This window comes from Protopterus annectens, chromosome 3.part0 (assembly GCF_019279795.1).
Source record: "Protopterus annectens isolate FY-2018-M chromosome 3.part0, PAN1.0, whole genome shotgun sequence".
NCBI classification, from domain to species: Eukaryota; Metazoa; Chordata; order Ceratodontiformes; family Protopteridae; genus Protopterus; species Protopterus annectens.
This window is the reverse complement of record NC_056731.1, coordinates 1,325,985,985-1,326,002,706: the sequence shown is the minus strand read 5'-3', so window position 1 is coordinate 1,326,002,706 and position 16,722 is coordinate 1,325,985,985. Positions and strand designations below refer to the sequence as shown.

Sequence of the window (16,722 nt, the reverse complement as noted above, 5' to 3'; positions counted from 1 at the left end):
AGGGTGATTGCTCCTTCAGAGGCAGGGGAGGAGGACATAATGGTAAACGTCGCCCTAGAGGCAGGGGAGGCCCACAAAATCAAGGAGGTCACGATTCCTTTCGTGACCGTCCCTATCAGCGTTCCTGATGTGGAATCTGACTGCTTCTCTGGAGCCGGTCAGTGGTTGCCTGTCCTTGTACCCAGAAGCCTGGCTAAATCTCACTCGAGACAAGTGGGTACAAGACGTTATCACCAGAGATTACTCTGTACACTTTTCCCTTCCACCACGCCCTCCCAAAAGGATCCCAGATGTACCAACCAATCACAGGGATCAAGCGGCTATAGAGATAGAAAAGCTGCTATTAAAAGAGTCATCCAGAAGGTCCCAACAGACAAGACAGGATTTGGAACATACTCCAGGTTCTTTTTAGTTCCAAAAAGAACAGGAGACTGGAGACCCATCCTAGACTTCTGCAGGTTAAACGAGTATGTAAAGATGTCCAAGTTCCGAATGGTCACTCTACAATCCATACTCCCTCTGTTAGGGAGAGACAGCTGGATGTGCTCAATAGATCTCCAGGATGCCTACTACCACATAATGATGGACAAAGCATCAAGGAGCTACCTACGCTTCCAGCTGGGAGCCAATCATTACCAGTTTCGGGCGCTGCCCTTTGGTCTCACCACAGTCCCCCAGGTGTTAGTGCATGGCAGTAGTCACAGCTCATTTGAGGCATCAGGGAATCCAAGTCTTTTCATACCTGGATGATTGGCTCCTGACCGCCACCACCAGACATTGCCTAGTTCAGTTGAGAGATTCCACAGTCAAGCTCTGTTCCCAGTTGGGAATCTGGATAAACTGGTAAAAATCCTCTACTTTGCGTACTCAATTTATAACTTTTATAGGAGCAAACATAGACACAGTCGATATGACAGCCAGACTACCTACAGACAGAATACAGAATCTTGTGCAACAAATTTACAGAATACTTCCCCTTCGAAGAGTCAAAGTGAAGGTGATGTTGCAGTTTCTCAGAACTATGGTGTCGACCATAACCTTGGTACATTTAGCAAGATTACATATGAGAATACTCCAATGGCTCCTATCATCCCAGTGGTCATTTCAGCAGTTGCCTCTGCATCATCAGATTCTGATTACAGATTCTTGCAAAAAGGACCTACGCTGGTGGATTCAACCAGGTCATCTTACCACAGGGACTCCCTTTGTACTGCACCAACCCATTGCCACTGTGACCACGGATGCCTCTCAGGGTGGGGGGAGGCATTATCTTGGCAGGACTGTCCAAGGCACATGGCAAGAGCAGGAGGCCCATCTGCATGTCGGTGTCCTAGAGATGAGAGCGGTGCTTCTAGTGTTGCAAGCACTTCATGACTTTCTCCGTCTAGGGACGATAGCTATCCAGACCGACATGTCGGTGGTCTGGTATCTAAACAAACAGGGGAGGACCAGATCATACCCCTTATGTCGAGAGGCCCTGCGAGTTTGGAATTGGGCGATTTCTTCCCAACGCTTTCTCATTGCAATGCACATCCCGGGTACTTCCAGTGTGATGGTGGACAAGCTAAACAGGGCTATATTGTTACCTCACGAATGGTCCTTGAACCAGAAAATAAGCCAATATGATCTTCCACAAGTGGGGACAACCCTGCTTAGACCTGTTTGCCAGCCCCATCAACACCAAATGCAGCACCTTTTTCTCTCCCCCCCCACCCCCCAAGAGATGCACTAGTCCACGATTGGCACCTGGGACTCCTTTATGCTTTTCCTCCTTTTCCACTCATCCCCAAGGTCATACAGAAAGCAATGCTTTTGGGAAGCAAGATGATCCTCATCACTCCTTACTGGCCTCATCAGATTTGGTTCCCTTTTCTCAGGCCTCACCTGTTAGACTACCCACGGATTCTGGACCCAGTGCCAGACGACCTGACGCACGTCAGGTTCTCTTCACCCCAGTCTCCACACTCTCATACTGACAGCATGCCTGCTCCATTTCTGTCACTAGTCAGTCTCATGATCTGTCTCCAGCTGTAACTCCTATTATTACCTCTTCTCACAAGACTTCGACTAGAAAATTCTATCACAGTAAATGGAAGAGGTTTTCTGTATGGGCACACAACAGAGAAGGTGATCCATTTACAGCTCCCATTACTATTGTTCTAAAGTTTCTTTCAGAACTATTTCACCAGGGTTCAGCGGCTACTACACTCCGAGTTCAGCTAGCAGCATTATCTAATTTTTATGTGGGGATTAATGATTCCAGTCTTATGTCTCACAAACTGTACAAATCCTTTCTTAGGGGTTCCATGATGTTAAGACCCCCTGTGCAAGACCCCATTCTTCCTTGGGACCTGAATCTAGTGCTGTCTAGACTTACTCTGCCACCTTTTTGAACCAGCCCATAGTCAGTTGAAATTCCTGTCTTAGAAGAATCTTTTTTTCTGGTAGCAATAACCTCAGCCAGACGAGTTTCTGAATTACAGGCTCTGTCTGTTAATTTTTCACAAAGACAGGGTCTCTGTCCTGACCAACCCTTCTTTTGTTCCTAAAGTCTTTTCTCAATTTCACTTGAACCAAACAATTGTATTGCCAGTGTTCTTCCCTAATCACTCCAATAAAGCAGAGTATACATTCCACCATTGGATGTACGTAGGCAATTGCGTTTCTATATCGACAGGGCCAAAGGATTTAGAAAATCAGAACAGCTGTTCGTTTCTTTTGCTGAGGCGAGAATGGGCTTGCCAGTTTCCAAGTTTACACTATCGAACTGGATCACTAGTTGTATTTCCTTTATTTACAGTTCTCAGGGAAAGGAGTTACCCTTTAAAGTTAAAGTGCATTCCACCAGGTCCTTTTCTACTTCTGCTGCTTCCCAAGCCAGGACACCTGTTGATAATATATGTGCAGCAGCAACATGGGCTACCCCTCATACCTTCATTTCCCATTATAAATTGGATTTAACTTCCAGGGGTAGAGCTTTGTTTGGTTCCACGGTATTCAGGAGTGTCTTCCAGTGAGCCACCCATTCAAGATGCTAGGGACGATGTCCCACATGTAATAATGGAGGTGAGATGGGACAACATAACATAAAGAAGTTATGTACTCACCATAACTTTCCATGTATGTAGTCCATCTTGCCTAACATTATTACGAACCCACCCACCAGCCCCCTTCCTGGAGGATCTGGATACAGTTTTTCCTTTTCTACAGTGGTTTATACCGTAAGGGCGCTTTTTATTACAGTTTGTTCTTCTGGACTGTTGTCCTTTTTCCTGTCTTATCCTGATAGACTAGTAGCAAACAAGAGCTGGGGAATGTGCGCATGTGCCATGGGATATCTATTAGCTATGAGCCAATTAGAAGTTTTCAGGTTTTATAAGCGGCCGAGTCGGAGCTGAGGATCGGCTCTGAACCCACACGTAATAATGTTCGGCGAGATGGACTACATACATGGAATGTTATGGTGAGTACAGAACTTCTTTTTCTAAGAGTTGCTGTAGCTGTTTTATTTTTTAGTAGTACACAAGAAATGCAATTATTAACTTTGTCTGACATCGGTCTGAGGCAAGAAAAGTTTCCCCAATGGGGTACTTAGCTTTATAGAAGACTTCGGCTGAAATTCTGTTAGGAAATCTCAGGAGCTGGCCAACCGGCACTTGCAAACTGCTTCTGCTTCGGGCACCATGCGGCAAGAAAGACTGAAGAAAATGGTGTCTGCTGCCTCTTTTATACCCCTGCCGCACTAACGTCAGGGAAGAAGCGACCACAACCGACGCCGGACCAAGGCTTTGGAATTCTGGCCGACTGCGGGACCGCCTGACGGCAGGATAACCCAAGTGTGATGACTGCAGCAGCATAACCGCTCGAACATCTACATTTATGGTAGGTACAAAACTGTACTTTATGGTGAGTACAGAACTTCTTTTTCTACGAGTTGCTGTAGCTGTTTTATTTTTTAGTAGTAGTATAAATATTTCAGAGTAATGTTAAGGAGACTGAGTAGAAGTGCACTTTTTGCTGTGATTTTTAAGTTCTCTGATCTGTGCATTTTACCACCTATCTTGATTCCTATGGTTGAGTCTGTCTAAATTTTAAATTGGTGCATTTCTTTGCCCTGTTTTCTTTCCGGCCACGTCAAATGTATGATCTGAAGTAGTTACTTCATTTGCTCTGGAACCTGTGGGTATCGGATCCGACTTCGGATCCTAGCCGGCAGCTTTCCAAGCTACAAGATCTGAGCTCCTAGCTCCTCCCCCTACCCATAATCCCCTGCTACATGCTGTATTACCTCAGATCGTTTTTTGCCGCGGCTGAAGTAGCTGCCTTTTGAAGAGCTCCTTGGCTTTTGGTGAGATCGTTGACTTGTTCATTTTTCTTTCGCAATTGGGAAGTTGTAGTGTGTTGTGTACGTGTGTGTAGTGTCCCTGGGTTTTTTTCTGTAGTTTAGATCCTCGTTATTTTCGTAGTTAGTTGTTTCTCTGTGTGACACCCCTCCCCCCTTAGTGTTTGGGTGTGAGTGGTTTCAAAATGGCTGAAAGGCCCAAAGCCGTTTTTCAAAGTGTACTGAGTGTGGCCATAAGCTTTCACCGGCTGATGGCCGCACTCAGTGCGTTTTATGCCTGGGGGTGGCCCATTTATCTACGGCCTGCCCAATTTGTGTGGCCTTTAACCCCCAGGCACTTGGGGACAGGAAGAATAAGCTTATCCTGGTGGGCTTGCTTCCCCAGGAATCGGCTTCTTCCTCTCCCACTCAGGCTGCCTCGGCAGCCCCGGTGCCTTCTGCGCCCCTTGCTCAACTGGGGACTCAACCTCCCTCTTTGGGTTTGAGCGCGGGGGACACTGGCGCCTCTTCCTCCAAAGAGAAGAGGCACAAGGACAAGGAAGGGCACAAGTCTCATAAAAAGCGGGCTGAGACTCCACCCTCAGCCCCGCCATCTAATCTGGATGTCTCCCTCGAGGGTCTCTGGATCCTCCCCCTCTCAGCTCCGTTCGCCCAGCTTTTCGCTGGAGGAGGAGGATCGGTCTCCCTGGAGGTCGTCGAGACTGCCCTCCCAGCCCACCTCGATGACTTCTAGGTCGACCAGAAGCCTCACCGAAGCGGACATGGATCGGATGATGCGTCGATTCATACAGACCCAAATGCAGATGGGGGTGCTCTTGCCTTCCCTCCCTCTGGGAAGAGCGCGGCCCCCATTTTTGCTCCGATCACTCCTTCTCAGACTCATTTTCGGGTCTCGGAGTCATCGGTTCCAGGCCCTTTCGGAGCCGGGGATTCGTCGGCGCTGATAGCACTGGTCTCTTCGCCGACTATGCCCTCGAGCGTGTCGGATCAGAGTTCTCGGGACCGAGGGCTGAGCTTTCGGATCCGGGGGAGTTGGTGTGTCTTCGGCGCTGCTGGGTTCGGAGCACAGCTCTCTTGCGTCTCCGACTGCATCGGCCCCGATCCCTACCTCTGAGCCAAGGAGACTACTTTTGGAGCCTGGCGAGAGTAGTTCTCCTTTGGCTTTTGAGGTAGTGGAGAGGGTACTGTTGAGGTCCTCCAGGTCCCCGATCCGGGCTTCGGATCCTCCCGTACCCCCCCTGCATGTGGGTCTATCCTCCGTCATCCGACCATTGGGACAGCCTGCTCAAGCCCTCCAGCTAGTTCCCTTGGAGGAACAAGAACCCGTGGACGAGCCCTCTTCGGATAGCCCAACCGAGGAGGTCCCTCGTAAACGTAGGTGTAAAAGGAGGCACCTGGACTCCCCTGAGTCAGTCACCACCGACACTGATTTAGATGAAGGGGAAGGTTCCCCAAGGTCACCCCCCCCCGAAGATGTCTCCTTCGGAGACATCATGGAAATGTTGCATATTAGAGGGGGGTGGTCTGCCCAGAAACCTTCCGTGGATGAATCCGTGTTCCTGGAGGCGTTTGAGGCAGGCCCATCTACCTCCTGGGTGTCTCCTCTGGCTGACCCCCTGGTAGACTTAATTACTACCAGGGCGTGGAAGGAGCCTGACACCGTGGAGCCAATTCTTGGGCATCCCGATAAAGTCCTTAGCCCCCCTACGGATAGACCGTCTTGGGCCAAGGGATCTCCTGTTGATGCCATGTTTGGTAGCGGCTGCCACCAAGAGAGAACTCGCACAGGAGAGTTCTTCGGTCCACCCGCCGGATAAGGAATCTAGAGTCCTGGACCGCATTGGGAAGCAGATGTTTGCTTCAGCGACCTTCTCAATAAGGGTGCTGAACTATATGGCACATACCATTAGGCTACAACGAGACTTGATTAAGGAATACTCTGCAGCCCCCCCTGGAGTCTGTGTCGGTCGGAGACAAGAATGTTTTTTCGACTCGGATGGCCACTCTAAAATCCATTTCTAACACGTCTATGTGGCTACTCTCCCATGCTACGGAGGGAGTCGCTAGGGCCAGCGGAGCCAGGGTCGTCTTGCGACGTCACGCCTGGCTCTGTCTTTGCGATTTCGCGGATCCCTTCAAGGCGTCCTTCGCAAACGTGCCCTTTGACGGATCTTTGCTTTTCAGCAAGACCGTTCACGAAACGCTGGTCCAAAGCGAGAAGAACTGGAAGACGCTGTCTGCCGTTGGAGTCCGCTTCTCTAATCCCCAACGATCCTTTTCGAGGAATCAGATGGGACAAAAGAAGCTGTGGTTCTGCAAGTCTCAGCAGTCCCATCCAGCTTCTGACCCTTCGTCCTCTAAAGGCAGAGGAGGACAAGGTGGGCGCCGGCCCAGAGGCAGAGGGGGACCGCGTAACTTCAGGTCTAGAGAACCTTTCTCAGACAGACCCGCGCAGCAGCCCCGAGGGCTTACCCAGCTGTCCCTCTCTGGAGGCAGTCGGGGGGGCAGTTGACGGAGCACCTGTCAAATTGCGAGTCCCTTACGACAGATCGATGGGTGCTCCGTATCATATCCAGAGGTTATTCCATCCCCTTCATAAACCCCCCCCCCCCACAACCAGATGCCTCCCCAATGTACCACCCGATCAGAGGGTGGCAGCGGCTTCAGAGGTATTGAAGTTGCTAGAAAAAAGAGCCATCCAGCCCGTTCCCCCCAGATCAGTCCAGATTGGGTTATTACCCCAGGTTCTTTTTGGTGCCAAAGAAAACGGGGGACCTAAAACCCATCTTAGACCTTTCCGCTCTGAACCTGTTCATTCCCAAGGAAAAATTCCGGATGGTCACCCTCCAGTCAATTCTCCCCCTTCTGCGAGAGAACGACTGGATGTGCTCTATAGACCTCAAGGATGCGTACTACCACATTTTGATGGACAGACTATCCAGAAGGTTTCTCCGCTTCCGTCTGGGGACCAGTCATTATCAGTTCAGGGTTCTTCTGTTCGGCCTCACCTCAGCTCCCAGGGTGTTCACCAGTCATGGCAGTGGTTGCAGTCCACCTGAGACTTCAGGGCATTCAGGTCTTCCCGTACCTAGACGACTGGCTCCTTACCACTGCCAACAGGCATCAGCTCTGCGTGGCAAGAGATTACGCTCTGACTCTTGCCCAGAACTTGGGCATCTCAGTGAATCTACAGAAATCCTTTCTTTGCCCCGTTCAGGTCTTGGAGTTCATAGGGGCCAGGTTGGATACCCATATCTCTCGAGCTACTCTAACTTCAGGCAGGCTGAGCAGCTTGTCGTTTCAGGTACTAGCCCTTCTTCAGAGTCCTGCTCCGCCGGCGGAGTTGGTCCTGAGGGCACTAGGGTCTATGGCAGCAGCGATCTGTCTCTCCCTTCACACATGCCTGCGAATGAGGATATTGCAGTGGACCCTTCAAGTTCAGTGGTCGCTATCACTCCACCCATTGAACACTCCGATACCACTGAGCAGAGTTTGCAAGGACTCCCTTCTTTGGTGGCTCCATGTGTGAGAACTCAGGGAAGGGAGGCCCTTTGTGATCCCCCCGCCCCAAGCCACATTGACCACGGTTGCTTCTCGCCTCGGGTGGGGGGGACATTGTTCAGGCAGAACCGTCCAAGGCACGTGGACTTCCCTAGAGACCGCTTTGCATATCAATGTCCTAGAGATGAGGGCGGTGTTTTTGGCGTTGCAAGCTCTCCACGACCTTCTCCCTCTGGGGACTGTTGCAGTCCAGACGGGCAATATGTCAGTAGTCTGGTACATAAACAGGGAGGAACCAGGTCTTACCCCCTTTGTCGAGAGGCTGTGAGAGTTTGGAAATGGGCGATATCCACCAACCGGTTTCTGGTAGCAACGCACATTCCGGGACGGTCCAACATATTAGCGTACAAACTGAGTTGAGTACTTCTCACTCCATACGAGTGGTCTCTCAATCCATCTGTTGCGAAGCAGATCTTCCGCAAATGGGGTTGGCCTCGCTGCGATCTTTTTGCTTCTCCATTAAACACAAAACGCAGCGAGTACTTCGCAATACTCCCCCCCCCCCCCCAAAGGGGAGAATCCCAGAGACGCTCTAGTTCATGCGTGGCCTCCCGGTCTCCTTTATGCTTATCCCCCCCTCCCGCTTATGATAAAGTTCATACAGAAAGCCTGTCAGTTGGGGAGCAGAGTTATCCTCATAGCCCCATTCTGGCCTCGCCAGATCTGGTTCCCTTATCTGCGGTCTCGCAGTGTGGCTCCTCCATGGATTCTGGATCCCATTCCAGACCTGATCTCTTATCCTGCGGGTTGCCAAACCCCGAACCTGGTGAACCTCAAGCTTGTGGCTTGGTTGATCCAGTTCCAATGATGGCTAGGACTCCCGGTATCTCATCTCCTGTTAAGGCCATACTGGTCGCGGCTCATATGCCGGCTACCAGGAAAATTTACAATAGTAAATGGAAACGTTTCTCCATCTGGGCTAAAGACAAGGGCCTGGACCCATTTACAGTTCCTATTCCGACTATTCTGGACTTCCTGTCGCTGATTTTTCGGCAGGGAGCAAGTGCTTCTACGGTTAGGGTGCAGTTGGCAGCCATCTCCCATTTTCATGTAGGAAATGGCTTAGGGTCCTTGGCATCTACAAAATTATGCAGAACTTTCTTGCGGGGCATCTTTCTTTTGAAGCCACCTGTGAAAACTGTGGTGCCCCCATGGGATTTGACTTTAGTCTTACAAGCCCTGACAAGTCCACCCTTTCAGCCTGCGGCCTCGGTTCCGTTAAAATTCTTGTCATGGAAAACATCCTTTTTAGTGGCTATTACTTCAGCCAAGAGGGTTTCAGAACTTCAAGCACTGTGTATGAAACCCCCTTACCTTATTTTTCACAAGGATAGAGTGTCCCTCAGGACTAACCCATCTTTCTTACCTAAGGTGGCTTCAGAGTCAAATATTAATCAATCAATAAATTTACCAGTGTTCTTCCCAAATTTTCAAAATAGAGGGGAATACAAGTTGCACAAACTGGATGTACACAGACAACTGCGGTTTTACTTGCACAGGACTAAAGATTTTCGCAAGTCGGACCAGTTGTTTATATCCTTTGCAAAATCAGCCATGGGTAGAGCCATTTCCAAAGTGACCGTAGCAAATTGGATTTGTCAGTGCATAATTCACGGGTATATATCTTCAGGCAAACCAGCTCCTTTTGGAATTCACACTCATTCTACAAGGTCTGTGGCCACCTCAGCAGCCTTTTGGTCCAGGGTTCCCTTGGACGACATATGTTCAGCAGCTACCTGGTCCTCTTCTCATACGTTCATTTCTCATTATAAACTAGATATGATTTCGAGAGGCAGGGCTTCTTTTGGCTCCGCGGTGCTTCGGAATATCCTTCTGTAAAGGCCACCCAGGTTTTTTCCTAGGTAGCTGGGGACTCTGTCCCACAGGTTGCAGAGCAAATGAAGTAACTACTTCAGATAAAGAAGTTATGTACTCACCATAACGTTCCATCCGAGTAGGTACTTCATTTGTCTGCAACCGACCCCCCCCCCCCTGCCATCCCCCAAACCTTTGTCGGGATCTCTGGTCACCTGAAATTATCTTGTCAGGATGTTAGATCTGGTGTATTCCTCTCCCGAGGTTATGAGTTGTGTGATAGGGCAAACAAATCGATCTGAGGTAATACAGCATGTAGCAGGGGATTATGGGTAGGGGAGGAGCTAGGAGCTCGGATCTTTTAGCTTGGAAAGCTGCCGGCTCGGATCCGATACCCACAAGTTGCAGACAAATAAGTAAAGTACCTACTCAGATGGAACGTTATGGTGAGTACATAACTTCTTTTTTCAAATCATTATCTCTTTCCTGTTTCCTGTCTTCAGGGATAGAGAAGAATGTGTCCAAACAGTGCTTAGTTGCATTTCATTTTGCTTTAACAGTCATGGAGATTCCTTATGTAAACTCCTAAGGTTTAGTTGACCAAGGCAGTGACTACTTCATTTGCATTTGGAATAAATATCTTCATGGAAGGCATCTTTTGCTTATATGGTCTATTCTTTTTAGCCTTTTCAGACATAAATTGGATGCTAATTCCACATCTGAGGCATCTTTTTTTGTGAGTCCACTATTTTCTTCAGCAACCACCCAGGAGAATTACTAGCTTGTCAGGAGCATTACATGCCATTTGCTTCCTGCTGCTCCCATGCATTTAAGTAAGATATTAATGTTGTGAAATAACCTTACAATTTTTAGATGACATAAGGGTGGATGGGGACCATCCACTAGTTTCCTTTTTTGTTGTACCTTTGCTTCAGTTGAGTTAAGGTGGTGGGGGATAGTATAGTGTAGTAATTTGGCAGCTTGAGAATGTTGGGAGATACTAAGCACAGCTTACTAAACATGAAAACTGACTTCCGGTATGTGGAGCATTTGGCCAGGTTGACATTTTTTGAAATGTAAGTCTGTACCTTGTGCAACTTTTTGTTTAGGAGGTTTTCTCAGGGTGAGAAGTGGAAGTGAGAGGGTGGTGTCTCTGTGTGTGTGTGTCTCTGTGTGTGTGTGTCTCTGTGTGTGTGTGTGTCTCTGTGTGTGTGTGTCTCTGTGTGTGTCTCTGTGTGTGTGTGTGTCTCTGTGTGTGTGCGTCTCTGTGTGTGTGTGTGTGTGAAGTATGTGTGACCCACACAGTGGTATTGGAATCAAATGATGCAAACAACTAGAATAGATCTGTCCAAGAGAGAGAGAAAGTTACCAGTATCCAAGAAGCCTCATTTCCTATAGTAGAAACATATCTTTCCTATGTATAAATCTGTAGTTCTCATGTTGATGGATAAGTAACCAAGTTAATCCTTTTATCTCTTCAGATACAGTCATCTATAAACTTTCTGCGACAGATCGAGATGAAAATGGCACACTGAATACTAAGCTGAAGTACAAGATAACAAGTCAGCAGCCAGCAGGACTCTTCAGTATTGAACCAGCGAAAGGAGAAATTAGTTTACGTTCTCCTGGACTAGACAGAGAGGTTAGTAAGCTATAATTTGTTAGAGAACATACTAATTTTTAGAAGCTACAGACTATTTTAGTTCTATGTGCAGTATTTTTGTACCGAAATAATAATGTTTCTGGAATGTGTAAATGGCGTTATTGTAGCTTGGATGATGAACAGGAACTCTTCTATGCTTTCACAAATTTTGTTCATCATGCCTTAAAGTATAGTGAGTTAATGAGTGAATGATTTGGATACAGTATCGGAGTACATGTTGCATGCACATTTCTACGATTCAACATGGCACTGTTAATCTTTGATACAGAATGATACTGTGTCTTTGGTAGGACTCAAGTTTCACTGTTAATCTGAGTATTTGTACAACAGTCACAAAACTGAAGGAGAAACTACTCAGAACCTTGTACGTAATTAGTGTTTCATGATATCCTTCTTAAGTTTGGTTAATGCAAGAGCCAGACACTTTCTGACTTAGTCACAGTCTGAAAGCTTATAAATAAATTATTGTATTTCTTTGCAGTTTTCTCAGGTGTTTGATACTAATTTGCATTGGTTGTATTTGTTGCTGCATAGTTGGTTCAGTATGTCTTCTCATGCTTGCTTGCTCAGTGTATGTTGTAGTAATGTATGTAGGATAATATTTTGCTTTTTTATTCTTATCCTGAAAGCATTAAACTAGTACTATGTTTTTTTATTAATCTTGCTCCTGTGTCTTGTTTTTTCTTTGAGTTGCAGCAGCCTTGAAGTAAGAATAACCAAGAGAAGTGATATGGTGATGAAGCCCTCACATGGTTGGGGGGCACTTGCTTGTAGTTATGGATGTTGTGTTTGCACAAGTGTTTTTCTTTTAAGTGTTGATATTTTGATTGATTGTGCCATCTTGGGAATAGTTTTGTACAAGAGTACAGCAGGTAAGTTATTTTGTGGGGGGGTTGAGAATTGAGAAATCCTAGAGGAAGCAATGGTGCCCTCATTGAATCTAGGCAGGGGTCTGATCCTCCTAGATTTGTAAAAGCTGATGTTCCTTTAAAAAAGAAGCAGAAGACATGCCATGTGGCTTTGTAGTACTGAGGATCCATAAAAAATGGTAGGATTTTACTTGGGGGTGCTTTCAGTTCTCTCTTGGCCGCTAAGGCCTCTCAAGGATTATTTGATGTCCTTCAAGGATGCATCTGCAGTCATCACATATGGGTTGTCCTGCCTCAGGCAGCCCTTCGGTCGGCCGGATTCCAAAGTCTGGGTCTGGCGTAGGCTGATGTCGCCCTTTCCCCGACGTCGGAGCGCCTGGGGTATAAAAGCGTCAGCCGACGCCATCTTTCCCAGTCTTTCTTGCCGCGTGGTGCCCGAAGCAGAAGCAGTTCACAAGTGCCGGTCGGCCAGCTCCTGCAATTCAGCTAAACCGAAGACTTCAAAAGCTAAGTACCCAGTTGGGGACTCTTTCTTGCCTCAGCCGATGTCAGATAAAATTAATAATTGCTTAACTTGTGGGAAACAAATGCCTCATAAGGATTTCCACTCTTACTGCCTCCCCTGCCTAGGCCCAGACCACGACGTCTCGGCCTGTTCAGCCTGTGCTTTCTTCAACCGACGCACTCTTAGATGTCGGGCGGAGTTTGCAGAGGAATTTTTTGGGGCTAGTTTTGCTTACAATATGCCGTCGGAGACTCCGACTTCACATTTAACAAAGAAATGGGAAGGACAAGGACAGACACACGCGGGCCGCGGTTTCGGCTGAAACCATGGCCAGGCCTACCTCGAGGGTCTCGGTCTCGGCTGAAACAGAGTCCTTCGTACTTCCGTCCACCGAAACCGCTCATCCGACAGCCTCTGCCCCGGAGGCCCCTACTGAATCGGTTGTTGAATCTCCATTAGAAACTGGTGTCCTGGAACCTTCCGACACCATTCCTCTAGACAAAACTACACCAGCACGTGGTGCAGCCAGGCCTCCTGCATCCATGTCTATAAAGGCCTTCTCTAGGGCTAAAGCTGCTAAACACTCAAAAGCTTTGCCTCCCAGCGTTATCCCTCAGGGACCCACTACAGGTTCACAGATCCTAAGTTTAGCAGAGGACCTTATTTCTTTAATTAGGGGCTCACAGCCTCATCCGGACAGGGGCTCTCAACCTCCTCCAGATAAAAGGCCCAGGGTTGAGCCCTCTGATCCCCACTCCTCAGATGAGGCCTCTGATGGCTCTACTCTCTCGGACTACCAGGAGGAGGCTTTTTCGGCCTACGAGGATTCTGATGCAGAGGAATCTATCCCCTCGGCCTCCCCTCCTGAAGAGCTGTCCTTCGGGGAGACTCTTCACACTATGAGAGAGCATTTCCAATGGCAGGGCCAGGAATTCTCTGATTCCAGGAAGAGGTTAAGGACTTTCTTGCATTTGCCTCAGCATAGGCCTTTGGCTATTCCTCCTGATGTCCTTCAAGGATGCATCTGCAGTCATCACATATGGGTTGTCCTGCCTCAGGCAGCCCTTCGGTCGGCCGGATTCCAAAGTCTGGGTCTGGCCTCGGCTGATGTAGCACTTTCCCGACGTCAGAGCATCTGGGGTATAAAAGCATCAGCCGACGCCATCTTCCCCAGTCTTTCTTGCTGCGTGGTGCCCGAAGCAGAAGCAGTTCGCAAGTGCCGGTCGGCCAGCTCCTGTGATTCAGCTACCGAAGACTTCGAAAAAGCTAACTACCCCGTTGGGGACTCTTTCTTGCCTCAGCCGATGTCAGATAAAGTTAATAATTGTTTAACTTGTGGGAAACAAATACCTCATAAGGATTTCCACTCTTACTGCCTCCCCTGCCTAGGCCCAGACCACGACGTGTCTGCCTGTTCAGCTTGTGCTTCCTTCAACCGACGAACTCGACGTCGGTCAGAGTTTGCAGAGGAGTTTTTTGGGGCTAGTTTTGCTTATAAGATGCCGTCGGAGACTCCGACTTCGCATTTAGTTAAAAAACGGAAGGACAAGGACCGACACACGCGGACCGCGGTTTCGGCTGAAACCACGGTCAGGCCTACCGCGAGTGTCTCGGTCTCGGCTGAAACAGAGTCCTCAGTACTTCCTATTACCGAAACCACACAACCGACTACTTCCTATTACCGAAACCACACAACCGACTACCTCGGCCCTGGAGGCCCCGGCCGAGTCGGTCATTGAATTACCTACTGAAACCGGTGTCCAGGAACCTTCCAACACCATTCCTTTAGATAAGTCTACTCCTGCACGTGGTGCAGCCAGACCCCCTGCTTCCATGTCCATTAAGGCTTTCTCCAGGGCTAAAGCTGCTAAACTTTCTAAGGCTTTGCCTCCCAAGGTTTCCTCTCAGAGACCTTCTACTAGCTCTCAGATTCTTATCTTAGCAGAGGATCCTGATCTCATTAATTAGAGGTTCCCAACCTCATCCGGACAGGGGCTCTCAACCACCTCCAGACAAAAGGCCCAGGGTTGAGCCCTCTGATCCCCAGTCCTCAGATGAGTCCACGGATGGCTCTGCTTTGTCAGACCACCAGGTACGAGGATTCTGATGCTGAAGAATCTATTCCGTCGGCCTCCCCTCCTGAATAGTTTTCCTTTGGAGAGATATTACACTCTGAGAGAACATTTTCAATGGCAGGGTCAGGAATTCTCTGATTCCAGAAAGAGATTAAGGACCTTTTTGCATTTACCTCAGCATAGGCCCTTAGCTATACCTCCTGTTTTGAATGTCATTGATGATGTGTACTCTGATGCTAGTACTGCCCCTGATTCTCTCCCTCCGGCTCCTGCCAAACCTGATAGGTACTACAGGGTCCCGGACTCGCATCTACACCTGTACAAGGCCCACTCTGCTGATCCAGAAACTATTTGCCAGGGCCCTAAAGGGGTTGCAGCTGCCACTACTAAAAATCCTCTACCCTCTGAAAGGGAGTCCAGAGCATTAGAGAGATATGGGGTAAGAAAGTGTATACTTCTGCAACTCTTTCCATGAGGGCGTTAAATTGTCAATTTCATATGATACAGTACCAAGAGTATTTACTAGATGAATTGCATAAGAAACTGTCCTCTTCTGAACCCCTTGATCGCAAATCCCTTCAGGATCTGGTGCATAACTCCCAGCAGGTTAGTAACCATTTCTTGCAGTGTGGTTATGATGCATTGGAAGCTTCATGTAGGTCAGCTTTGACAGGTGCAGTTATACGTAGGCATGCCTGGCTGAAGGAACAATCTCTGCCAGACCATGTTAAAGCTAAGCTTTTGGATGCTCCACTGGAAAAGCAAAAATTATTTGGTTCCACGGCTCAAGAGGTTTTAAAGAAATTTGAAGAAAAGGCAAAATCTGTGCAAACAGTCAAAGACTTTCTGCAAGTCCAACCACCGAGATTCAGCAGAAATTGGCCTACTAAGAATTGGTCCTTTCCGGACTCAGACAGATCTCAGAGAGGCAGGAATAGGCGTGCCAGAGGTAGAGGGCAAGCTAGAGGCTCCTACAGAGGCCGTCAGTGGCAGCCTCCCAACCAGAGAGGTAGTGCAGGAACTACAACTGCTACACCAGGACACTCAATGACTTTATTTTGACTCCGCTGACCAGGGCTCAGTTAGAAGCACCTTTGGGCGGAAAGCTTTCTTTATTCTCAAAAAATTGGCACAGCATTACAAGGGACACATGGACACTGCAAATAATAGACAAAGGATACAGGTTCCATTTCCACTCATTGCCAAAAAGAAAAGGCATGCCAGACCTGCCACCAATTCACAGGGCAGAGGCTTTGAAGCAAATTACCAACTTAATGCAAATGAAAGCCATAGAAAAGGTACCTCTTACAGAACAAGGCCAAGGATTTTACTCCAGATTATTCCTTGTTCCAAGAAAAGAAAATCAATGGAGGCCTATTCTCGACTTGTCCGCACTGAATACTTACCTCATTGTGCCAAAATTCAAAATGCTGACTCTACAGCAACTCCTTCCCATGCTGGGCAAGGGGTCTTGGCTGGTGACTCTAGACCTCAAGGAGGCATACTTGCATGTCCCCATTCGACAAAGCTGCAGAAGACACCTCAGATTTCTTGCAGGGTCGTCAGAGCATTATCAATTCTCAGCATTACCCTTTGGCTTATCTACTGCACCCAGAGTATTCACGAAATGCCTGGCATCAGTAATTGCACATTGCAGACTTCAGGGGATTCAAATCTACCCATATCTGGATGACTGCCTTATACAAGCGGACAGCAAGCAAACTTTGTTAAAGGACTTGGACTATGCCATCCACCTGCTACAGGCCTTGGGATATACAGTCAACATCCGCAAATCAAGACTGGTTCCATCCCAAAGAATAACTTTTCTGGGTGCGGATCTAGACACAACCACCCAAATGGCCTTTCTTACAGAAGAAAAACAAAAACAACTA

General features: G+C 48.1%; 1 protein-coding gene across 1 annotated transcript in view; it reads left to right on the top strand.

Annotated features, from left to right (window-relative positions):
• The window catches only part of LOC122796733 (desmocollin-3-like), a 1,348,840-nt gene that overhangs the window by 643,358 nt on the left and 688,760 nt on the right, over window positions 1–16,722 (top strand). The window contains exon 7 of the mRNA XM_044065442.1: window positions 11,200–11,360. Within this exon, the coding sequence (XP_043921377.1) occupies window positions 11,200–11,360 (161 nt within the window). The remainder of the gene's footprint in view (window positions 1–11,199; window positions 11,361–16,722) is intronic.